This window comes from Poromitra crassiceps (genome assembly GCF_964638095.1).
Source record: "Poromitra crassiceps genome assembly, chromosome: 5".
Classification (NCBI taxonomy): Eukaryota; Metazoa; Chordata; class Actinopteri; order Beryciformes; family Melamphaidae; genus Poromitra; species Poromitra crassiceps.
Genome location: NC_139642.1, coordinates 59,053,127 through 59,078,337, shown reverse-complemented (window position 1 = coordinate 59,078,337; position 25,211 = coordinate 59,053,127). Strand labels below are relative to the sequence as shown.

General features: G+C 45.8%; 1 protein-coding gene across 1 annotated transcript in view; it reads left to right on the top strand.

Moving 5' to 3' along the window:
- Window positions 1-23,656, top strand: part of LOC310776647 (uncharacterized protein) — a 65,716-nt gene extending 42,060 nt beyond the window's left edge. Inside the window, exons 26-47 of the mRNA XM_083636820.1 lie at window positions 1,380-1,448; window positions 1,791-1,898; window positions 2,554-2,622; window positions 3,210-3,359; window positions 4,084-4,245; window positions 4,334-4,501; window positions 4,969-5,112; window positions 7,284-7,391; window positions 8,480-8,658; window positions 9,612-9,675; window positions 11,337-11,411; window positions 11,713-11,820; window positions 12,261-12,368; window positions 13,066-13,137; window positions 15,695-15,823; window positions 16,229-16,336; window positions 16,459-16,614; window positions 18,750-18,944; window positions 19,322-19,438; window positions 19,703-19,888; window positions 20,643-20,929; window positions 23,052-23,656. Of these exons, the coding sequence (XP_083492946.1) occupies window positions 1,380-1,448; window positions 1,791-1,898; window positions 2,554-2,622; window positions 3,210-3,359; window positions 4,084-4,245; window positions 4,334-4,501; window positions 4,969-5,112; window positions 7,284-7,391; window positions 8,480-8,658; window positions 9,612-9,675; window positions 11,337-11,411; window positions 11,713-11,820; window positions 12,261-12,368; window positions 13,066-13,137; window positions 15,695-15,823; window positions 16,229-16,336; window positions 16,459-16,614; window positions 18,750-18,944; window positions 19,322-19,438; window positions 19,703-19,888; window positions 20,643-20,929; window positions 23,052-23,339 (3,050 nt within the window). The 3' untranslated portion in view covers window positions 23,340-23,656. The remainder of the gene's footprint in view (window positions 1-1,379; window positions 1,449-1,790; window positions 1,899-2,553; window positions 2,623-3,209; window positions 3,360-4,083; window positions 4,246-4,333; window positions 4,502-4,968; window positions 5,113-7,283; window positions 7,392-8,479; window positions 8,659-9,611; window positions 9,676-11,336; window positions 11,412-11,712; window positions 11,821-12,260; window positions 12,369-13,065; window positions 13,138-15,694; window positions 15,824-16,228; window positions 16,337-16,458; window positions 16,615-18,749; window positions 18,945-19,321; window positions 19,439-19,702; window positions 19,889-20,642; window positions 20,930-23,051) is intronic.
- The last annotated feature ends 1,555 nt before the right edge of the window (window positions 23,657-25,211 follow it).

Sequence of the window (25,211 nt, the reverse complement as noted above, 5' to 3'; positions counted from 1 at the left end):
AATGGGTCAGTTTGTTCAGTAAGAAGCAGGGTGTAATGGGTCAGTTTGTTCAGTAAGAAGCAGGGTGTAACAGGTCAGTTTGTTCAGTAAGAAGCAGGGTGTAACAGGTCAGTTTGTTCAGTAAGAAGCAGGGTATAATGGGTCAGTTTGTTCAGTAAGAAGCAGGGTATAATGGGTCAGTTTGTTCAGTAAGAAGCAGGGTGTAATGGGTCAGTTTGTTCAGTAAGAAGCAGGGTGTAACAGGTCAGTTTGTTCAGTAAGAAGCAGGGTATAACAGGTCAGTTTGTTCAGTAAGGAGCAGGGTATAATGGGTCAGTTTGTTCAGTAAGGAGCAGGGTGTAATGGGTCAGTTTGTTCAGTAAGGAGCAGGGTGTAATGGGTCAGTTTGTTCAGTAAGAAGCAGGGTGTAATGGGTCAGTTTGTTCAGTAAGAAGCAGGGTGTAATGGGTCAGTTTGTTCAGTAAGAAGCAGGGTGTAATGTGTCAGTTTGTTCAGTAAGGAGCAGGGTATAATGGGTCAGTTTGTTCAGTAAGAAGCAGGGTGTAATGGGTCAGTTTGTTCAGTAAGAAGCAGGGTATAATGGGTCAGTTTGTTCAGTAAGAAGCAGGGTATAATGGGTCAGTTTGTTCAGTAAGAAGCAGGGTGTAATGGGTCAGTTTGTTCAGTAAGAAGCAGGGTATAATGGGTCAGTTTGTTCAGTAAGAAGCAGGGTATAATGGGTCAGTTTGTTCAGTAAGAAGCAGGGTGTAATGGGTCAGTTTGTTCAGTAAGGAGCAGGGTATAATGGGTCAGTTTGTTCAGTAAGAAGCAGGGTATAATGGGTCAGTTTGTTCAGTAAGGAGCAGGGTGTAATTGGTCAGTTTGTTCAGTAAGGAGCAGGGTGTAATGGGTCAGTTTGTTCAGTAAGGAGCAGGGTATAATGGGTCAGTTTGTTCAGTAAGGAGCAGGGTGTAATGGGTCAGTTTGTTCAGTAAGGAGCAGGGTATAATGGGTCAGTTTGTTCAGTAAGAAGCAGGGTATAATGGGTCAGTTTGTTCAGTAAGGAGCAGGGTATAATGGGTCAGTTTGTTCAGTAAGGAGCAGGGTGTAATGGGTCAGTTTGTTCAGTAGGAAGCAGGGTATAATGGGTCAGTTTGTTCAGTAAGGAGCAGGGTGTAATGGGTCAGTTTGTTCAGTAAGGAGCAGGGTATAATGGGTCAGTTTGTTCAGTAAGGAGCAGGGTGTAATGGGTCAGTTTGTTCAGTAAGAAGCAGGGTATAATGGGTCAGTTTGTTCAGTAAGGAGCAGGGTGTAATGGGTCAGTTGGTTCAGGATGTCTGGAGTTACTTCAGTTACAACAGTCTGTCTAATGAAACTGACTCTGACTCTGCCCCCTCCAGGTGACACTCTGCCCTGTGTACCCAGTAACCCCGGCCGTCCAGGAGAGAAGGGAGAGGCTGGTAATAAAGGTAAGCATTGTCTGTCTGTCTGTCTGTCTGTCTGTCTGTCTGTCTGTCTGTCTGTCTGTCTGTCTGTCTGTCTCTCTGTCTGTCTGTCTGTCTGTCTGTCTGTCTGTCTGTCTGTCTGTCTCTCTCTGTCTGTCTGACTGTCTGTCTGTCTGTCTGTCTATCTGCCTTCCTGTGTGTCTGTCTGCATTGTGCTCCCAATTTCACAAAATCTGGCAATTTATATGAAACAATGTAGGCCTACTACAAAGTACATTGTAGAGCTGTGACTCTGGTAAGTCAAAATGCTAACAGGCTCAATGAGTTTAGCCACCTCCATGTTTCAATAATAGTCTGTCTCTCCAGGCTTTAAAGGACAGACAGGTCCTCCAGGTTATCGAGGCGTCACTGGTCCTGATGGACTGAAGGGAGACAGAGGAGACTTTGGACTGCCAGGACCCCCTGGAGCTAAAGGTACTAATATGTAGTGACTGAAATTGTGTATAGGCCAATATACTGGTTACTTTACAATCTGGTTTCCACAGGTAAATGTCCAGAACGAGGCTGATGTCTCAAAAAGTACAACACATTTATTTGCAGGCTTTTAGACAATAAAAGGCGTTAGAATGCGGGCAACAGGGCACATCTATGGCTACTCGAGGTTTGTATCTTGCAGCTACAAGCAGATGGGAGAGTACCTCCTGTAGCAGGGCTGGGATGATCGTGTCAAAGGCCGAGCTAAAGCTACATTTCTGATAGTAGAACTTCATTCTGGAGGTGGTTTTCCCTCAGTTCTCCTGTCGTTTTTTTATGAATGAGCTGAGATTCCCGTCTTCCCGTGGCTTACCCTTTTAGACACACGTGGCTGATACTACTGTACCTCCACCGGCGGAAGGAATGGCAGAACAAAATGAAACTCCATTCCCTCCTTGTGACTTTTACATGGGACACTACACTAATAGGACATTACACTAATCTGACAACGATCAGGGCTTTCACAGGCTGTGTAAAAGGGGCTAAGAACACAGCTACCTCAGCTAACGCTCACCTTCAATCAACCCTGACCTTCAGTTAACCGTGACCTCAGATAACCCTGACCTCCAGCTGAGCCTGACCTCTCCTCCTGCAGGAGCCCCAGGCTCTGTTGGAGATCCAGGCGAGGAAGGAGCTGAGGGCCCCATCTACGATGGAGAGCCAGGTACTGCACTGTGTGTGCGTGTGCGTGTGCGTGTGCGTGTGCGTGTGCGTGTGCGTGTGCGTGTGCGTGTGCATGTGTGTGTGTGTGTGTGTGTGTGTGTGTGTGTGGCTGATGTTTGACCAAAGCTGTCTCATCTTCACTTTGCTATTTCTTTGTACAGTAGCCTACTTTATTATATAGGAGAATGTATGTGGAGGGCCATGTTTTTTGCATCATCTACACATACCTGTTGGCTCTGTAGGCAAACTGCAGGGGGTCAAGGAGTTGGTCCAAGATGGATTTTAGGTAGGACAGAACAAGGGGCTTGAAGGGACTTCATGACCACAGCAGTAGTATTTTAGTGCCACACGGGCCTTGTCTTTTTGGGGATGGGGATAAGGTCTGAACATGGTAGCCAAGCTCAGTATTGCAAGTCATGATACCCTGCAGCCCAGAAACAGAAATTCCCGTCCACTTACGAAAGCAGCAGCTGTAAAACTGAACAAAAACTGATGGATGCATGGATGGATGGATGAAGAATAAATGAATGGATGAATGAATGAATGAAATAGAAGTGACCCAGATTTGACCCAGGTTGTGTCACCCAGGCTCGCCGGGTTTCCCAGGGGCCCCAGGACTGAAGGGCCCAGCTGGGGACTCAGACATCGGGCCCCCAGGTCCCCTCGGCTTCACAGGGCCCCCGGGCCATCAGGGACCTAAAGGAGTGCCCGGCCCGCCCGGCGCAGAGGGGATACCAGGTACTGTAAGTGCTAACCCTTACTCTAACCTCTCAGAGGGGATACAGGGTAAGTGCTAACTAACCCTTATCCTAACCTAGCGCAGAGTCTGTATGTGTGGAGAGAGACCAGCCTGTGATCTCTCCTCTCACAGAGTCTGTATGTGTGGAGAGAGACCAGCCTGTGATCTCTCCTCTCACAGAGTATCTCAGTATGGAGAGAGATTAGCATTGGGTTGCAACAGCTATGCGTACGTTGAAACGTAGCCTAGTTTGATACCTCATACCTTGTTATGAGCAGTTTCATGGAGGAACTATTTTCTTTTGACCGAACTACACCCGCTAGCTGCTAGCTAGTTGCTACATGAGACTGCAAAAGAAAATAGTTCCTACATGAAACTGCTCACAACAAAGTCTGTGCATTATCTTGAGTAACCCGGTCATCATTTCTGGAAAGAGACAATGCTGTTGAGTTTTTCAAATGTATTTTTTTGGTGCTTCGAGCACCACAAGCCGAGTGCCATCCAGTTCCATTGTATTGGAGAGAGGCAGACATCTCTGTGGCCGATATCTCCAAAACTCAGGCAACTATCCCAAAACGATATAGATGGATAAATAGCACTACAGGTGAGAGGAAAAATATGTATTTTGGATTTTAGGGTGAGCTGTCCCTTTAACTCAAGAGAGAACTTGCATTCAGTTGATGCAACTGCCTGCAGCCTCTGATCTTCCCTGTGATCCTCCAGGAGTCCCAGGCCTGTCCGGAGGCCCCGGGGCCAGGGGTGTGAAAGGGCAGGATGGGGCGTCAGGCCGCCCCGGTCCCCAGGGCCCCACGGCAGAGCGCTGTGATGCAGGAGCCACCGCCCCTCAGGGGCCCCGCGGCTCAACCGGTAACATTGGACCCCCAGGTAAACACTAAGTTCACTTCAGTCAGACTGTGATGTCATCACTCAGACTGTGATGTCATCACGGTGATGTCATCACTCTGTTTCTCAGGACGGCCGGGGGAAAAAGGATTGACTGGAGAGCATGGGCTCCCAGGCATTGGCTCCCAAGGCCCCGATGGCAAACCGGGCTCTCCAGGCTTCCCCGGGTACCCGGGCCCCCAGGGGCCCCCCGGGCCCTGTGGAGACCCAGGGCAGCCAGGAGCTGACGGACAGAAAGGTGAGGTCATATGGCAATTGCTGGCATGATCTTCCAGGTCAGGCATCTGACTTTGAGTTTGAGTTGAATCATTCTGACTTACAATACAAGATTGAATTATGCAGAATGTACACGCTGATTGTCCAGGTGGAACCCAGGTATTTTGTGCTTGTAACAACGGGGACAACCTGGCCAGTGAGGATTAGAGGGCTCTGTGACTCTGTGTTATGTGAAGTAACTAGGTAGTTCCAAGGATAGTTCCAGGAAGTAAGTGATGGGCCGTTTGAATGCATAAAATAAAGCTGATAATATGCAATTTGATTCTTTGAACATATTGCCCTTTCAAAGTACATCACAAACTCTACAATGTTGCTTAATCCAGAACCTCATTTCTGGGAACTGTTGTGAAATTTAAAAGGTCCATTGGAGTGAAGGGAGATGGCACAACTCTTACTATCTCAGTCGCTCTGATATAACTGTGTGTGCAGGTGTGCAGGGAACCTCAGGTAGAGACGGCTCCGCGGGGCACCCGGGGGTCAGCGGAGCACCCGGCATCCTGGGGACCAAGGGTGACACGGGTTTTGACGGAATAGCCGGAGCACCTGGCTTTGACGGACACAAAGGAGGGAAAGGTAAACTATGTACTAGTACCAAACCCATCATACTATGTAGGCTACTACTTACAGTACTGCAGTACCAAACCCGTCATACTATGTAGGCTACTACTTACAGTACTGCAGTACCAAACCCATCATACTATGTAGGCTACTACTTACAGTACTGCAGTACCAAACCCGTCATACTATGTAGGCTACTACTTACAGTACTGCAGTACCAAACCCGTCATACTATGTAGGCTACTACTTACAGTACTGCAGTACCAAACCCGTCATACTATGTAGGCTACTACTTACAGTACTTCAGTACCAAACCCGTCATACTATGTAGGCTACTACTTACAGTACTGCAGTACCAAACCCGTCATACTATGTAGTAGGGGTGGGGGAAAAAATCGATTCACCTAAGTATCGCGATTTTTAATGTCACGATTTTTTGGATCGATCTTTTATTCCAGAATCGATAATCGCAAAAAAAAAAAAAAAAAAAAAAAAAAAAAAATTGGGTGCTTGCAGTCAGGCCACTCACTGAACAGCAGGCCAGGCGCCGCCTACTGGTTTACTAGTGGTTTTATTACTTTATTAGTTAGTCTGAAGTAATAATTACACTTCAGGGTTAAAGTGTGTGCATCTCATTGTAAAATTGGACTTCAAATGGCCCAAATCTGGCTTCAAACGGCCCAAATTGGGCTTCAAACGGCCCAAATTTCACACGCGTCGGCCTATATCGGCCTGGCCTGCTTGGTATCTAATGCCCGGCCTGAATTATGATCCCAGTCCACCCCTGTTTTTAACTATATCGCCCAGCCCTACTCATGATATATACAGTAATATACAGTCTCTAGTGTATGATTCAACTTTTCCCATGTTCTAATCTAGTGTAAAAAAGCAAACAAACTGAAAAAAGAAAAGAAAAAAATAAACAAAAATCGCAATAAATCGTAATATCGAATCGCAATAATCGTAGAATCGCAATATAAATCGAATCGGCACCCAAGAATCGTGATAGTATCGAATCGGGAGATAAGTGAATCGCCACAGCCCTACTATGTAGGCTACTACTGTACTTACAGTACTGCAGTAGCAAACCCATCATACTATGTAGGCTACTACTTACAGTACTGCAGTACCAAACCCGTCATACTATGTAGGCTACTACTTACAGTACTGCAGTACCAAACCCATCATACTATGTAGGCTACTACTTACAGTACTGCAGTACCAAACCCGTCATACTATGTAGGCTACTACTTACAGTACTGCAGTACCAAACCCGTCATACTATGTAGGCTACTACTTACAGTACTGCAGTACCAAACCCGTCATACTATGTAGGCTACTACTTACAGTACTGCAGTACCAAACCCATCATACTATGTAGGCTACTACTTACAGTACTGCAGTACCAAACCCATCATACTATGTAGGCTACTACTTACAGTACTGCAGTACCAAACCCGTCATACTATGTAATACGACCAAGCCCTGTGGACCCAAGAGAAGTCGTAACGACAAGTTCATGAGTTCCATTTGAAGGCAGCAAAAATCGAAATACACTGATGTCATCATGACAGTGTTGCTGCGTTCACACCAAACGCGATTTCACGCAGTGAGATGACGTACAAAAGCAATGCAAACACGCGAGCAGACTCCATTTTGCCCCCAGGTGACGCGACTGAGGCAAATGACATGACACAAATGACACAATATTCGCTCCAACCACTGTGTGATTGGCAGATACATCAGTAGATCTCTCCCTGTGTGATTGACAGATACATCAGTAGATCTCTCCCTGTGTGATTGACAGATACATCAGTAGATCTCTCCCTGTGTGATTGACAGATACATCAGTAGATCTCTCCCTGTGTGATTGACAGATGAATCAGTAGATCTCTCCCTGTATGATTCACAGATAAATCAGTAGATCTCTCCCTGTGTGATTGGCAGATACATCAGTAGATCTCTCCCTGTGTGATTGACAGATAAATCAGTAGATCTCTCCCTGTGTGATTGGCAGATACATCAGTAGATCTCTCCCTGTGTGATTGGCAGATACAGCACTAGATCTCTCCCTGTGTGATTGACAGATATATCAGTAGATCTCTCCCTGTGTGATTGGCAGATACATCAGTAGATCTCTCCCTGTGTGATTGACAGATAAATCAGTAGATTTCTCTCCTTGCCAGGCAGCCACGGGGCCCCGGGGCCCCCAGGAGAGACCGTTGGTGTCTCCATCAGAGGAGAGAGCGGCCCCCCCGGGCCCCCCGCCCCCCCCGGATTCACTGGACCACGAGGTCAGAGTGCTACCTAGCAACTGTTGCTATGCTACCTGAGGGCGTAGGTTTGATGTTGACATAGGTAGGGGCAGGTCTGGATGGAATGTAACGCCCACTGGAAGCTGAGGCGTTTTGGAATAGGGCACCGCAGAGATGACATATTGTTGTAGGCCAATAACTCCCCAAGTCTAAAAGTCAATGGGATTTATGTATGGGGATTTTGTTTAAATCCATGAAATAAGGTATGTGATTAACAAAAGTTTATGATACAGCAAACTTCGTGTTCAGCAAGACAATCTTCACAAATGAGGACCGCTTTTATGACTTTCGAAGCGTTTTCTGAAAATCACATAAAAAAAACACATTTACGCTCCGAAAATCATAAAGGTGCTTCCTATTATCTTGCTGAATACGAAGTTCGCTGTTTCATGAACTTTTGTTAACTACCGACCTTATTTATAACCAAAATTCCCATACAGACGAAGGAACTGGAAGTGCTAGTCCTCCAGACCCATTCCTAATTCTCTTATGATAATAGACTTCTCACCCCCATTTCATGTCATCTAGAGCCTTAATTTATAGATACAGTAGACTAGCAATGTACCTGGCATGGACCAGGAGAAATGAATGGTCGTGTCAGGAGAGAAGAGAGTGTAGTGCAGACATGGCCGGGGTGAAGTCTGCTGTCTGCAGCAGGCTATAAACAGGCAAGTGGCCATTCTCACAAAATGGTACAAACTGCTGTCCAACAACTAAACATCTAATTAAAAAAGCATTAGCTATGCAAATCTTAGATGTTTACTATCTATTATTATTTATACTAGATATTATTTACTAGATATTACAGTATTATCTATTGAAACCTGAAATAATATTTGAGATAGCCGTAAACTTAACTGTAGTGTGAAAGGAACAGCGACTGACGACTGATGACCGTCGGGTAGTATGTAGGAGCCATAAATGGGATGTAACCATCATTACTGGTATTGGTTATACCTGCTTTACTTCCTGCTTTACCACCACAAACAGCGGCTTTCAAAAGGGTCTATTGAACATCTGTCTCCACAGGAGGTCTCCAGTAAAACATTGAACATCTCTGTCCACAGGAGCTAAAGGCATGGGAGGGGCCAGAGGCAGACCGGGCTCTCCGGGGGTTAATGGCCCCCCAGGCATCCTGGGCTTCTGGGGTCCCCCAGGGGCTTCTGGCAAACCAGGAGCTTCAGGATCGCCGGGACCTACAGGACCCAGAGGCATCATGGGCTTTCCTGGAGACACAGGAGATAACGTAAGCATGGTCTAAACTAGACCAAACTAAACTAAACTAGACCAAACTAAACTCCATGGCAACCTCCATGGCTGAAAAATGAAGTCAATGCAGGAGTGCCTTAAGCCTCCACCAGGGGGTAACTGCGCCATCTGAAGTCAGATTGTATAGAAGTGAATGGGCAAATGACCCTACTTCTCACTTGACTTATGACCTCAGTAAACACTTTCCTAATGAGTTGATGGTCTCTCCATCACTCATTTCAAGTCTTCTTGAATACAGCATGATGATCATTTGGTCAAGTATTGTCCCATTTAGAGTCAAGATGATAAAGCAGACTATGCTTTGGTCAGTCGCCTGTCCGGTGATCAAGCAGCCTGCTGATTAAAGACCCATAGCAAGCGACGCTGTTGCTCTGTGGGATAATATATATATATATATATATATAATGGGTGAACTGTGGTGTATTTAGTGTGGTATATGCTAAATATACCACAGCTGTGAGCCAATCAGATTGCTTGTTTTGAGAGAGCCGTTTTATAAATACACCAAACTAGATAGAAGGCCTATCTAGTTTGGTGGGACTCCGTGTGTAAGGTCTGTGTGTGCTTTGGGCGTAACAGCCACACCTAAAACCATGTAACAGCCTGACCTAAAACCATGTAACAGCCTGACCTAAACACCGCCCCAAACAGGCGCCCTGACCAACCAGAGGAGGTGCTAGTGCAGCGACCAGGACTCATACCCCATCGGCTTCCCACCTGCAGACACAGCCAATTGTGTCTGTAGGAATGTCTGACACAGCCGGAAAACCGCTGCCCCCCCGCTGCCCCCCCCCCCCCCCCCCCCCGTCTGTACTCTGACTTAATGTTCAGGAGCTCAAACCCTCACTCTGCCTGTGTGTGTGTGTGTGTGTCTCTCTCTCTCTCTCTCTCTCTCTCTCTCTCTCGCACACTCACTCGGTCTATCTGTAGGGAGACCAAGGATCTACTGGAGCTTCAGGTGTACCGGGCTTCCCAGGATACACCGGGCTTAAAGGTAAGAACACAACCCACCAGAACACAACCCACCAGAACACAACCCACCATAACACAACGTGAGACAGCTCATTATGACTATTAATTATGCCTAGCCACTAGGCTTTAACGCCACTAGGCTCCTACTGTCAGTGTTTAGCAACACTCACTGGGCCCTATCTTGGTACAGGCCACATCCCCTATTTGCGCTTGCGCACCTGTGGGAATTAGTGGGACTGGACAGGTGTTATGCCGAGTAAAAAATGATATAATTGTTTGGGTAGACGTAACCTCCCTGTTTTCAAGTTAAAACAGCCCCAAAATATGGTGAGGATGCAATACTCGCGGGGGAGCATAACTCATCACAACAACGGGCACAAGCGCAGATTAGAGGCGTGCCAAATCATTTATGCATGGTGCAAACGGGATTTGGGCGGTGTTAACCACCATAATTATTGGTGTGGCCTGGCAATGCCTGGGCGTAACATCAATCAAAGCAGATTTCCGTCTTGCAGTCCCTGTAATACAGTTTGCGTGAGGCATGCTCTAATTCTCCCCATGCGTAATTTGTATAAATGTAGGCCTATTGACTGTATATATTATTATCCCTATCTCATAATGACACCATCACATCATATACCTGTTAAAAACATCTGAATTTTGATGCAATTCGGGTTATTTTGTTGGCTGGGGTGGGACAATAGAAACCTGCATGTGGCGGAGACAAAAGAAAAGATTGGAGGATTGGACTCGGTGAAACATTGAGCTGCCGACTCGTGCCGAGGACAGAGAGAGATGGAGAGAGCTTGTGACAGATCGGCTGTGGTGCCAACGGTTTATGGAAATGTACAAGTTTTCTCAATTCATTTACCATAACCCCTCCTTACAATGTGATAAAAGTTTCTCAGTGAATTATAGTTGATTGCCTCACCGAATAATCTGCTGGTTACCCAATTTTAGCAGCAGAATTTGATGTCCATGGCGTGGCACGTCCGTGCGTAATGACGTTTCTGCACTGCGCAGCGCGGCGATCACGGTGCGCTCAAGCGCAGCGAGTATTTTAGCGCCTAAGAGGTGCTTTTCAAAGCTTTTATCGCAAAGTAATTGCGCGCTGCTGACGATAGGATAATGCCATCTATCCCCACATTTTAGGTTTCACATTATAACAGGCATGCGCTTGTCCACGCCCCCAATTTGCATTGCACGCGGCGTTAAACGAGCGCAAACGCTAAATTACTGCTTTTGCGAAGATAGGGCCCAATGTGTCCAATGTGTTGCTTGGCTATTTATAGGATAATGTACAGTGAGTACGTCATTATTGGAAAATAACCCCCGACAGGGTGATCAGAGGATAGCGGATGTATTTTTATTTTATTTTCATGAATGATCTGAGCTTCCCTTTTAAACTGACGTTGATTCAAGGCTGATACTACCTCCACTGGCGTCACGAACGGCGTAACAAAATGACACGGCATTCTGTCCTTGTGACTTTTAAACAGGAGCTGAAACGTAATGATGCTGCACCGATCACAGGCTGTGTAAAAGGGGCTTGGCGGTGTCATGGCTGTAGACAGATGTAGATCCGGTTCAGTGTTGCACATGTGTTGTTTAGCTTTAAAGTGTTGTTTATTTTGAAAGTGTTGTTCTTTTAACATGTTGTTGTTGTTGTTGTTTGTGCTTCAGGTGACAAAGGAGAGTCCCTCTGTGTGGTCGGACCCCCGGGAGACCAAGGCCCTCCTGGAGCCTTTGGTTTTCCTGGTGAGACTCCACACACACACACACACACACACACGCACACGCACACGCACACACACACACACACACACCCGCACACCCACACACACACACGCACACAGAAGCACACACACACCCACGCACACCCACGCAAGCGGACACACACTCACACACCCACAGACAAATAATGATCATGAAATAGTTATTATGATAATTAAAATCAATAATAGAAACATACAAAGATGACACATAATTGAGATTGGTTGGTGTCTTATTTATTATTTATCTCTCCCTCTCTGTCTCTCTGCCTCTCTCTCTCTTTCAGCCCAACCAGGACAGCTGGGCGATCAAGGAGAGCCTGGTTTCTCCGGGGCTCCAGGACCCAAAGGATCCAGAGGAGGTCCAGGTCAGCAGGGAGACCCAGGTCCAGCAGGTACCATGCTAACAAGCAGAGCAACACACAAACACACGAACGAACAAACAAACAAACACATAAACATACAAACAAACACGCACGCATGCGCCTGCGCATGCGTCCGTGCACACACATACTGTACACACACACACACACACACACACACACACACACTAGAGATGCGCAGATGAGCTTTTATGCCACCCTAATCCGCGTGTATGGATGAAACATCTGCCCGCCATAAATCCACGCAAATTATTTCCTACTAAAAATATGTTCATAGACTAGAGAACATAATTAATATTAACTAAAGCGCAAAAAAGACTAACATAAAAATATTTGCCTCTATAAGCCAATCTTCTGTTAACTCTGTCAACACACTGCAACCTATATATCTAACTATTTATCTATTCATCTATCTGTCTGTCTGTCTGTCTGTCTGTCTGACTATCTATCAGGTGTGGTTGGACCCCCGGGTCCCAGCGGTCGGCCAGGTTTTCCGGGTTCTCCTGGTGAAGCCGGTCAGCCTGGACCTAAAGGAGAGCAGGGATATCAGGGACTCCAAGGTCAGAACCCAAACTCAGAGACCGTGAAGACCCGCTCGTTAGCCTCATGAACGGCTCGTTAGCCTCACAAACAACTCGGTAGCCTCATGAACAACTGACTCGTTAGCATCATGAACGACTTGTTAGCATCATGAATGACTTGTTAACATCATGAACGACTTGTTAGCATCATGAACAACTCGGTTGCCGCATGAACAACTCGGTAGCCTCATGAACGACTTGTTAGCATCATGAATGACTTGTTAACATCATGAACGACTTGTTAGTATCATGAATGACTCGTTAGCATCATGAGAGATCGTTAGCATCATGAAAGACTCGTTAGCATCGTGAAAGACTTGTTAGCCTCATGGATGACTCGTTAGCATCATGAACGACTCGTTAGCATCTGGAACAACTCACTTTGTGAGTGACTTGAGTGAGTCACTTTTCACCAGCAGACGAGCAGCAGTGAGGTCTTGATCTGAGGTAAGATAGACTAAGAGTCAATATTCTGTGACTTAAAGTAACTTAAAGTTTGAACCAAACTTCTATCACATCTGCACTTTATAAACTTTGTGCGGGTACTGACTTTTTCCGAGTGTATCACTGCTGAACTCAGGAGGATTGGACTGGAAAAAGAAGAAGCGTTTTGTAGTTATAAATAGAAGAGCCAAAATACTCCAGTTTTAATATTATTGTTATTATTATTATCCAGGTCCACCGGGTCCACTGGGCCTCCACGGGCTGGATGGACTGAAAGGAGTGAAGGGAGACATGGGAGCCAGGGGTAACACACACACGCACGCATGCACACGCACACACACACACAAACCCACACACACACTCTCTCTCTCTCTCTCTCTCTCTCTCTCTCTCTCTCTCTCTCGAAGTGGAGTATGATGGTCCTCTTGGGGCTTTGTGTGTCTTCAAATGGCTGAAGAGGCCGGTTCTGGAACCACAAACGTTTTTGCAGCGTGGAATCACAATCGTTCTTGAAGTTTGGAAGCACAAAGGTTCTTGCAGTGTGGAACCACAAAGGTTATTGCGGTGTGGAACCACAGTGTTCTTGCAGCATTGTGGAACCACGAAGGTTCTTGCAGTGTGGAACCACAAATGTTCTTGCAGTGTGGAACCGCAATTGTTCTCGCAATGTGGATCCACAGACGTTCTCGCAGTGTGGAACCACAGACGTTCTTGCAGTGTGGAACCACAGACGTTCTTGCAGTGTGGAACCACAGACGTTCTTGCAGAGTGCACAGACGTTCTTGCAGTTAGGTGCTGGAAGTGGACTGTGGGACTCTCCTTTTTGCTGCTGCTTGACTCTGACAGCCTTTTGGAGGTCCGCAGGTGTTCTTTCCCAATGGGCCTTGATCTCATCATTCTTTTCAGGATCTGTTGTCTGCCCTTAGAGCAGAGGGCTTGGATCTACGGTAGCTGTCGCCGGGTCCATATTGAAGAAGCCCCTTGTGTCCCTTCCTTCCGCAATATAATTTCACAAGGCTTTGTGTGGTCAGAGGCCTGGGCTCTAGAGTGAACTACAGGTACCTCCTCCTCAACCTTACTGGCAAGGGTGGCTGAGCTCCAGACGACATCGCTCTTGGAATCAGTGGTAGACGGAGAGCACACACACACACACACACACACACACACACACACACACACAGTCCATCTTGAAAAGTTATGTTTTTAGGCCGGTGCTTGCACTGGCCTATAGGAGCATGTCTGTCCCAATCGCTGCAGTCACCACTCCTGGCACCCTTTCTGGCACCCTTTCATCAAGATGGGCTTTTACTTTGAAATTTGTTTTATTTGACGAATGTCCAGTTTCGGACTTCCTGTCCGTCACGTGTGGCTAATTTTAGCGGCTAACTGTTACTTTTCGTTACTTTACATGGCAGTAAAATGCCACTGAATGACCAAATTGATTTTACTTTTAACCATTTCGATTTCCACTTTCAATACGGACCCCCAGCATTGGTGACTCGTGACTATATTTATAACGTTAATAACGTACTCCGGTTTGCGGGCTGAATCTGTGTGTTGCGCAATAGCTACAAGTCGCACTCTGGCTGTAGACCCAAGTTATAAACTGGAAACCGGAGTAGCCTACGTTATAAACGTTATAAATATAGTCACGTTATAAACAACTAACCAATACTGGGGTCCGTATGGAAAGTGGAAATCGAAATGGTTAAAAGTTAAATCAATTTGGTCATTCAGTGGCGTTTTACTGCCATTTAAAGTAACGACAAGTAACAGTTAGCCGCTAACATAGCGCTTACCCATCAGCGCAGCGTCATTTGACGTCAGCACACTCTTCTAACAGCCTTGTGTCTGGATGATGTGTGACCATCTTACATGGAGTATTTGTCTTTCTCCAAAATTAAGAGCACTGTTACTGAAAATTGCACACCATTGGACTGTTAAGATGATGATTTTATGTTGGACTGCTGCTAAACTCAGTTGACATTGCACAAGGTTTTTGGTATTCCTCCTGAAAGTGACTTGAATTTAATTTATTCTACTATTTTATTTTGAATTGCACTATATTCATTTTATTTGAGGACAAGCTCTTGCTTTAATTTTATTTGAGAGATTTTATGTTGGACTGTTAAAGAGAATGAGATGGTTAAATAAAATACAGAAATTGAGAAGTTTTTGGTTATTTATTTGTTTTGGGTAAATTTATTGTTATATAATAAAAATAAATAAATAATAATAATCGTTAGATTAATCGACTAATCGAAAAAATAATCCTTAGTCGAATCGATAAGAAAATAATGGTTTGGGACAGCCCTATAGCCGTGTCCCATAATGATTCCATTACAAATATTGCATTGCACACGTGACATGTTATTTTACTAAAAATAATACATTTTACCATCATTTCAAGTAGAATGATACCACCCAAGCAAGAATATTTCAAGTGTTTCAAGTGCTTTACTGAAATATTTGGACCATATAATGATAATACAATTATCTCAACCTTAAAAGGTTACATATAGGTGCCAAAAAGCCATAAATTCACATCAAAGAACAAAGAAAAACAACAATTATAATTAAAGTTTAAACAGTAAGTGTGCAGCTGCAGCATTTATTAAAAAAGAAAAAGAAAAAAAGTCTTTATCCTGCATCCCTAAACACAAACAGGGAAAAAACGTGGAAAATCAGATGACGGCTTATATGTGTTATGTTGATTGTTAAAATGTGTATGGGTATACATGGGTGACGATCTGCACCGGCCGTATGCCAGGTTTCGACCTGGCCTTGTTATTTATGTCTCTCTGTCTGTCTGCTTGTCTGTCTGTCTGTCTGTCTGTCTGTCTGTATGTCTGTCTATCCAGGTCTGGGTGAACTGGGTCTTCCAGGTGCTCGAGGTCTTCCAGGTAATAAGGGACCTCCTGGTGGTCCAGGTCCTCAGGGTCCATCCCAGCCGGGACCCCAGGGACCCAAAGGCCAGGTCGGATTCACAGGTCTGTATCAACCTGATTAAACCTGATTAAAAACGAAACCAGATTAACCAGGTTAAACACCATTATTATTATAATTAAACAAGATTAAACCAGATTAAACATAATTATTATTATAATAAAAGCAGGTTAAACCAGAATAAACATCATTATTATTGTTATTATTGTAATTAAACCAGATTAAACCAGATTAAACCATATTAACCCTGATTAAACCTGTTCGAACCTGATTAAACCCAATTAAACCCAATTAAACCAGATTAAACCAGATTAAACCTGTTTGAACCTGATTAAACCCAATTAAACCAGATTACACCAGATTAAACCCAATTAAACCAAGGATTAACAGCAGCTTTAGACCAGCTGTGTTAAATTAGACATCTGGATTTATATCATGTGTTTTTACAGGACCCCGAGGTGACAGTGGAGCTCCAGGTGAACCAGGCTCAGACTGTGAGCAGCTGATCTCAGGACCCTCTGGAGGGACTGGCTGCCCCGGACCAGACGGAGAGCCTGGTGTGTGTGTGTGCGTGTGTGTGTGTGTGTGTGTGTGTGTGTGTGTGTGTGTGTGTGTGTGTGTGTGTGTGTGTGTGTGTGCATGTGCGCGCGCAGTCTCTGACCTGGTTGTGGTGTTTCAGGGAGTCCTGGTGCCGTGGGGGCCCCCGGCTCAAACCCCCCCTCATCCGGGGACGAGGGGGACGACGGGGCCCCAGGCTGCCCGGGCCTGAAGGGGGATCAGGGGCCTCTAGGACACAGAGGACTGCCCGGCATCGCTGGACTCCCTGGCCTCAAAGGTAATTCCTCCCCCAGTGACAAGTTGTTAGGTTACCATACCGCCAAGTTGCTAGGTTACCATAATGACATGTTGGTAGGTTACCATGCTGACAAGTTGCTACGGGGACTGGAAAGTTTGGTTTTGCTAAATCATGGTAATACAACACAACAACATACAAATTGAGCATGGCGTTAGTTCTGGCAGGCCACAAAGTCAAGCTCAGCTCACAAACCCAGCCCACATCAGCTGATTTCCTTAAAGGGACAGCTCACCCTAAAATTCAAAATACATATTTTTCCTCTCACCTGTAGTGCTATTTATCCATCTATATCGTTTTGGGATAGTTGCCTGAGTTTTGGAGATATCGGCCGCAGAGATGTCTGCCTTCTCTTGAATACAATGGAACTGGATGGCACTCGGCTTGTGATGCTCAAAGCACCAAAAACATACATTTGAAAAACTCAACAACATTGTCTCTTTCCAGAAATCATGACCCGGTTACTCAAGATAATGCACAGACTTTGTTGTGAGCAGTTTCATGTAGGAACTATTTTCTTTTCCAGTCTCATGTAGGAACTAGCTTGCAGCTAGCGGGTGTAGTTCGGTCAAAATAATTATTTAAAGCTGAATAAAAGAATATTTAAATTCATTTAAATTTCCACCTTCATTTTTCGGTTTTCTCTGCAAGCCGTTTGCAACCCACCTCCACCCCAGCTTTTCCTTTCACGCTGTGTCTAAAGAGTGGTGCAGGTTAAATACGGTAGTCCTTTTGAATTTACAGTTTGGGCTCAAGATTCTTATGAAAATACCCCCCCCCCATCCCAAAACATATATATTTTTAAACATGCCACCAGGGCAGAAATATGGAAAAAAATGTTGCATTATAATGCATGTGCTGAATAAAAAAGCCATCTGGGCACCTGTGACGTCACTCGAGCTACTGGACTTACTGTACAGCAGAAAACTTTCCAAAACACCCAGAATCAACGTTGCCAGACATACGATAATTATCGTATTTGTACGATACTTTACCTCCAAAAATGACTGACCCTCTGGTACGATAATTCAACATTTACCATCTGGCAACACTGTCTGGAATGTAATAATAATAATAACTTTAATTTATATAGCGCCTTTCATAAAACCCAAGGTCGCTTCACAAGAGTGGGATACAGCTAGGGGAGAGAGGGGGAGGAAGAAACAAACAAAACAAACAACAGGGATGGTTGAACTAAACTGAACTAACTAATGTGGAAAAGAGGTGTGAATGCATTTCGGCATTGAAACGAGCAGGAAAATCTGAATCTACGCCATTTCCCCCCCAAGGCAACTGTTTAGTTTGGGCTCGATAAAGGTTAATATCTATGGCCAATATGGCACTTTATGAAATTTGTATAGTTTTAATAGACAAACTAGTAGACCCCCAATATGCAATCAGTTTATCAAAAATAACGCCTATTTGGAAATATAATTTTGGATGGCCAGAGATCACGCACCCCACGCATCTCAGCTGATGCAACCCGACTCCAGACTGGTCTGAGGCGGATAACAGCCCCTCGGCGTATGGGGGTAATAATCCGAGGAAACGTCACAGGTGTTATGTTCGATTTGCGGGTTTTCAGGTACGCGTGCCAGCTGCTTTACAAAAAACAAATCTAGATGCAGCTATGTGTGGGGGAAAAAACAAACGAGAATCCTATTGCTACATACCAGTCATATTCATGCAAAGTGGTCTCTAACCTGCACCCTGCTCTTTAAACAATGCAATTTCTGTTGTCATTGTTGCTTGCTCTGTTCTGTACCGGGGATCTTTGCTGCTGCTCAAAGCCATACCGCCAAATATAAATATTGCATATGGTAGCCTAATCAAAGTTTATTTTTGACTAGAGTAGTCCTGACAGAAGAACATACCACACAACAACATACAACACACAACACAACAGAACAACATACACAACACGCAACATGACAGGCTAAAATAACCCAATGCTGTGCCACGAAGTGAGGTGTGTGTGTTTGTGTGTGTACGTGTGTGTGTGTGTGTGTGTGTGTGTGTGTGTGTGTGTGTGTGTGTGTGTGTGTGTGTGTGTGTGTGTGCAGGTGAGTGGGGGTCTCCAGGGGTGATGGGACTCCCGGGTCATCGGGGTTCTCCAGGCAGCGACGGATTTGCGGGGACACGAGGACGCAAAGGAGCGAGCGGAGCTGCGGGTGTGAGAGGGGAGCAGGGCAGAGTGTTTCCCCCACACCCTCATCCCCCACCCCCCCGCGGGGCCCCGGGGTCCCACGGCCTCCCCGGTCAGGCTGGAGCCGCTGGCCCGTCAGGTGACACCGGGCCTCAGGGTGCTAAAGGTAAGACACAGAGTTCCACCCCAGTAAATTGTGTACACATTATTATTACAAAACCCTTTGACCAAAAGGGGGTGTCGCAGATGCCAAAACTGGGCGTGGCCTAACAGAGTAACTCCACACCTGTTGGTTCAATGATCGCAAAACTTGGCAGATATATTGAGGGATATGTTTGGACCATGTCCTCAGAACCATTGACTTTTTTTTGCAAAGTCAGTTGCATTCAGAAAAGGCTTGAACCCCTGTCGTGGCCGCTTGCAAATATCTTATTATTATTATTATTATTATTATTATAGCTTTTTATTATTATTTTAGCTTTTCTTCTTCTTCTTCTTCTTCTTCTGGAAAGGGGTGGAGCCTGTAATATTGATGTGTTTCAGGGAGGGTGGGGCCAGCCGGAGCACCAGGTGGACCAGGAGCAGATGCACTGCCGGGACCTCAAGGACCGAACGGAGACTCAGGACTGGAGGGAGAGACAGGAGTGACAGGGCCCCAGGGTAAGACAGGCCTGTCTGTCTGCCTGCCTGTCTGTCTGTCTGTCTGTCTGTCTGTCTGTCTGTCTGTCTGCCTGTCTGTCTGTCTGTCTCTCTGTCTGTCTGTCTAACTTTATGTATGTATGTCTGTCTGTCTGTCTGCCTGTCTGTCTGTCTGTCTGTCTGTCTAACTTTATGTATGTCTGTCTGTCTGTCTGTCTGTCTGTCTGCCTGTCTGTCTGTCTGTCTGTCTGTCTGTCTGCCTACCTGATGGTCTTGGTGTTGCAGGAGACCCGGGGCTGACTGGTGAACCCGGTAGCCCCGGTCCAGGCGGAGTGAGCTCTGGCTTCCTGCTGGTGATGCACAGCCAATCAGAGACGACACCCTCCTGTCCGGATCACATGACCCTTCTGTGGAGCGGCTACAGTTTGCTGTACCTGGAGGGCCAGGAGAAGGCCCACACACAGGACCTGGGTACTATAATAATGATGCACTAGGGGAAGTCTTCTTCCCTGTACAAATTTTGAATGCAAAGTTAATATCGCATGAATGAGTCTGGAAGTAGCACTTCGGTTCGTAAGAGGAAAAGTGAATGGGGTTTTAGAATGGGGGTTTCGGTTAAATGCGTGAAATAAAGTCTGTGGTTAACAAAAGTGTATGTGAGTGGGGATTTGTGTTTAGCAGGATAATCTTCACAAACGAAGACCGTTTTTACATGAGTAAGTGCCATGAGGCCAAGTTTGAGTCCGATGGGACCTAGGTGCCAGCAGGCAGTGCCCCTCATTCATCATCAGTCATGAAAACTACCAGAAGCCACCTGAAATTCCGCCACCCCTGCAGTCCCAAAATACCAAAGATGACCCGATTTTCAGGCCAAACCACGAGTCCAGGCTACCAAGAGGTGACCAAAAATTCTTCCGATTTCCTGCTCCCAAGTGCTGCCTGGTGGCCGACGGTGGTATAGGGTTACCCAAAAAGCCAGTATTTGAAAAGACACAAACAATCCATAACATCCGCCAATGAGTCCCAAATGTACAAATTTACCCTTATGGACACCCTGAACACCCCTCTGACCCATCAGTACTCAGAGGGACCAAACCTGAGCCAAGGTGTCCCAAATGGGCAGGTGCGGTACTGCGGAATTCCCAGAATGTACAGTGTCCAAATGTATGCTATAAGTTATAACTAATAATAGAGATGCTAATAGGTGTCATGTGATCTGTTCCAGGCCAGGCAGGCTCCTGCATGCGTCTCTTCTCCACCATGCCCTTCTCCTACTGTAACATGGGAAGCTGCTCCTATGCCAGCCGCAACGACAAATCCTATTGGCTGTCGACCACAGCGCCGGTCCCCAGCGCGCCGCTGGCCGGGGTCGCCATCAGAGAGCACATCAGCCGCTGTGTGGTGTGTGAAGGGTTAACCTCCCCCCCCATCGCCCTGCACAGCCAGGACTCCACCCAGCCACCATGCCCCCCCAACTGGAGAAGCCTCTGGGTGGGCTACTCCTTCCTCATGGTGGGTCCTACTACTATTACTACTCCTCCTACTACTACTACAATACTACCAATACTACTCCTTCCTCATGGTGGGTACTGCACTACTGCTACCTGTTGGGCAGTAACTTAGTTACTGTAATTGTATTACTGTATTACTTGTACCTCACTTTGAATGATCACAGTCAGTGTTGGGTGCTGTTCATTTGTGTGTGTGTGTGTGTGTGTGTGTGTGTGTGTGTGTGTGTGTGTGTGTGTGTGTGTGTGTGTGTGTGTGTGTGTGTGTGTGTGTGTGTGAGAGAGAGAGAGAGAGAGAGAGCCGGTCACAACCTTAATGCTTTCCGTTACAACATCCGTTACAACATCTGATTGCATTACTAGTGTTTATGTCCTTTGTACTCTGTATCTATGTGGACATAAATAAATCATTTAAATGTGTGTGTGTGTGTGTGTGTGTGTGTGTGTGTGTGTGTGTGTGTGTGTGTGTGTGTGTGTGTGTGTGTGTGTGTGTGAGAGAGAGAGAGAGAGAGAGAGCCGGTCACAACCTTAATGCTTTCCGTTACGTTGGTGTGGACAAAGTGGATCAGCCCCTCAGGGGAGAGGACCACGAAAAGAGGCTCCTCCAGTCTGAGACTTTTTGGATTTATTTCCTCAACGCCATGTCCCCTCAGGAATCTGACATCAAACCTTTTTTTATCCAGGGTTTCTGACCATTTTCACTGATCTTCCGGGACCCACAGAATATTTTCCTCTGTGACTACTGTATGTAAACACCGAATATCCCAAAAGAAATAAGAGAGCCTCTACTTTCATGAAAAAAGATGTTTGTTTCTGCCTTCTTCCGTTCTTTAGTTATCGACACTTGAATATGGGTCGTTGTCACCGAAAATCCCCGTCTCTCCCCAGAAAGCAGAGAAAAATACCTTTTTGTGCAGCGGGGTGAGGGAGAGATTCACCCCGCACTCAGAGAGTGGACGTGCCGGCTCACACTCTTGTCTTGCCCTGGGTCTGGGTCTTCTGGAGCTCGATGTGTGGAGGTCTGGGGGCATATTTGACCGCTGAAATGTACACGATGTGAGGGTTCACAAAGCGGATTACTAATGTACCTGACAGGAGAAATGATTGGTGTGTGCTTGCCAGCTTCTGGTGAAAAAAATCCTTCAGCTTTGAGTGACTGTCACAAGTCCGTCTGACAGTGTGTGGAGCTCGGGGGGGAAAGCTGCTCGTTGCAGCCCTTTGAGGCACCAGGCTGGAGGTGTTTTATGGAGCTTTTTCCTGAAGGGAGATCGTTGCTTTTTCCGCTGGCTGGTTTTGTGGGACAATAACTGTTGCTTCTGGCCGACTTGAGGAGTGAAGTAGAACTTCATAAGGTGGCCAAGAGCGCCATCTATCGCATGGCGGTGAAAACACGGATTGACGTAAAAACACGTCAATGGCGGGGAATGAGTTAATATTTGTAAACAAGCTTTCAGCTTTAAATTGATTAGAATCCGTTTCTCGCACCGGTGTTACAGCAAAAGCTGTAAAAGCTGTCGGGTGTTTGACCGGAAGGGGAAACCAAATCATTATGGGGATCATAGTTGAGTCTAACACCGGCCAGTATCCGCCATCAAAGACATTTATACGGTTCAGGACCCGTGAAGATGACTATGTTTACAAAAATGCTCTTTTCTCAGCTTTTTGGGGACGTTTCAAGTGTCAATAACTAAAGAACGGATGAAGGTAGAATCAAACTTGTTTCTTCTTTGAAAGTAGAGACTCTCTTCTTTCTTTTGGGATATTCAGTGTTTACATAGTCATAGAAGAGAATATTCTGTGGGTCTTGGAAAATGTGTGAAAATGATCAGAAACCCTGGCGGTGGCTGGCGACTTTTCCTTTGAAACTCTGGCGGGGAACGAGTTAATTGACTGACAGCAGCTGATGTCACTGCGTGGCGCTGCGTAGTCTCTTTTCAATATATATTTCCTGCCGTCTTCATATAGTCATTTGCCTGATGAAGACCCACTGCGTGGATTGAAACATTGCTTCGTAGTCGCCAATAAATATTGTGTGTGGATATTCACTCGTTTGGTTATGCTAGTCCCAATAGTAGCCATTTCATTGCCGTGAGATCATTTTCTCGAAACTCAACCTTTTGTTGCAGCACACCGGCGCGGGCGATGAGGGCGGCGGCCAGTCTCTGACTTCATCAGGAAGCTGCCTGAGGGACTTCAGGGCCCAGGCCTTCGTGGAGTGTCAGGGGCCCCGAGGAACCTGCAGCTACTTCAACAACATCTACAGCTTCTGGCTCACCAGGGTGTCCTCCGATGATGCCTCCTCCCCCACCACACTCGCCAGGGTCTCCTCCGACGCCTCCTCTCCTACCACGCTCACCCAGGAGACACAACAGAGGCAGAATGTGGGGAGGTGCAATGTCTGCGTGAAGGAGTGACGAGACCCTCCTGTAGAGTCAGAGCGGATAGAAAGGGCTAAACGCCGTCTGTTCATCTTTAAAGGAATAGCTCAGATTATTTGACGTTGTATGTATGTATACGACAATCTACTGTAGGTAATACCCTGACTATTGATACGTATACCTCACACAACCCCACTTTAAAAAAATCCAAACTATCCCTTTAATGCCCTGAACGGAAAGCCTGGTAAAACATGGCCGACGAGCTCTGAGCAGCAAGTAACTCACTGCAACAACTACAACTTTAAAGAGTAACTCACTGCAACAACTACAACTTTAAAGAGTAACTCACTGCAACAACTACAACTTACAAGAGTAACTCACTGCAACAACTACAACTTTAAAGAGTAACTCACTGCAACAACTACAACTTTAAAGAGTAACTCACTGCAACAACTACAACTTTAAAGAGTAACTCACTGCAACAACTACAACTTTAAAGAGTAACTCACTGCAACAACTTTAAAGAGTAACTCACTGCAACAACTACAACTTTAAAGAGTAACTCACTGCAACAACTACAACTTCAAAGAGTAACTCACTGCAACAACTACAACTTTAAAGAGTAACTCACTGCAACAACTTTAAAGAGTAACTCACTGCAACAACTACAACTTTAAAGAGTAACTCACTGCAACAACTACAACTTTAAAGAGTAACTCACTGCAACAACTACAACTTTAAAGAGTAACTCACTGCAACAACTACAACTTTAAAGAGTAACTCACTGCAACAACTACAACTTTAAAGAGTAACTCACTGCAACAACTACAACTTTAAAGAGTAACTCACTGCAACAACTACAACTTACAAGAGTAACTCACTGCAACAGCTACAACTTTAAAGAGTAACTCACTGCAACAACTACAACTTTAAAGAGTAACTCACTGCAACAACTACAACTTTAAAAGAACACCCCAACATTTTGGGAGATTCGCCTATTTGCCGTATTCCTGATAGTAAAATGAGAAGATAGATCACCTTCTCTTCACTGTGCGTGCATTAGAAAATAGCCCAATGGCCCTCCTGCTAACTAAAATCCTAGTGAACGATGCAGCAAAAAAGACCCATTCCAACAGCGCCAACACATTCATATCAGTGGCTCATAATTTTGGATTGTTATTTCATGGCGTGGTGAGAACACAAGTCACAACATGTACATGTGAGTGTTTCTGCTGCTGTTGGAATGTGTCTTTTTGGTTAGTGAATGGGGGTAGACTGCTGTACCTTTCACTACCAGCAGGAGGGGCGCGGGGCTACTTTCTAATGTACGCACGGTGAAGAGAAGGGTATCTATCTTTTTGTTTTACTATAATGACAGATGGGTGAATCTCCCAAAATGTTTGGTGAGTTCCTTTAACAAACAAAGAAGAAAGGAGGGCAGTCGCATGTTCTCTACTCGCTCATAAGGAGAGAATGTCATGAAAAACAGCATCTGACGCTTCAAAGGCCGTGTCCACAGAAACCTTTTTGGCCCCGGTGCTTGGTAATGCACCAGGGGCCTTATGTTCCCGCATGTCGCCAAGACTAATTATGCACCTTTTCAGCCGACTAAATGGCGGCCGGCCACTAGAGGGCGCCGCTGCCCCACTAAGATTTGCCGTCATACCTTCCTCACGGTATCAGCTGTTTCCCCAAAACAACGTGCCCAGGTCGCTTTGCAGAATGCAGCTTACGCGGCCCCTCCCCCTTGCTGCATGTCAGACGCACAGTAGAGAGGAGCTGTGAGGAGCTGTATGCCTGTGTGTTTACAATCATGTGTGTGATAAAGCAGGAGAACGCAAGGACCCCCCTGAACTTTCCCCCATCTAAAAACGTCGGCTGTATGGGAATATTTCGGCGTTTGTAAAA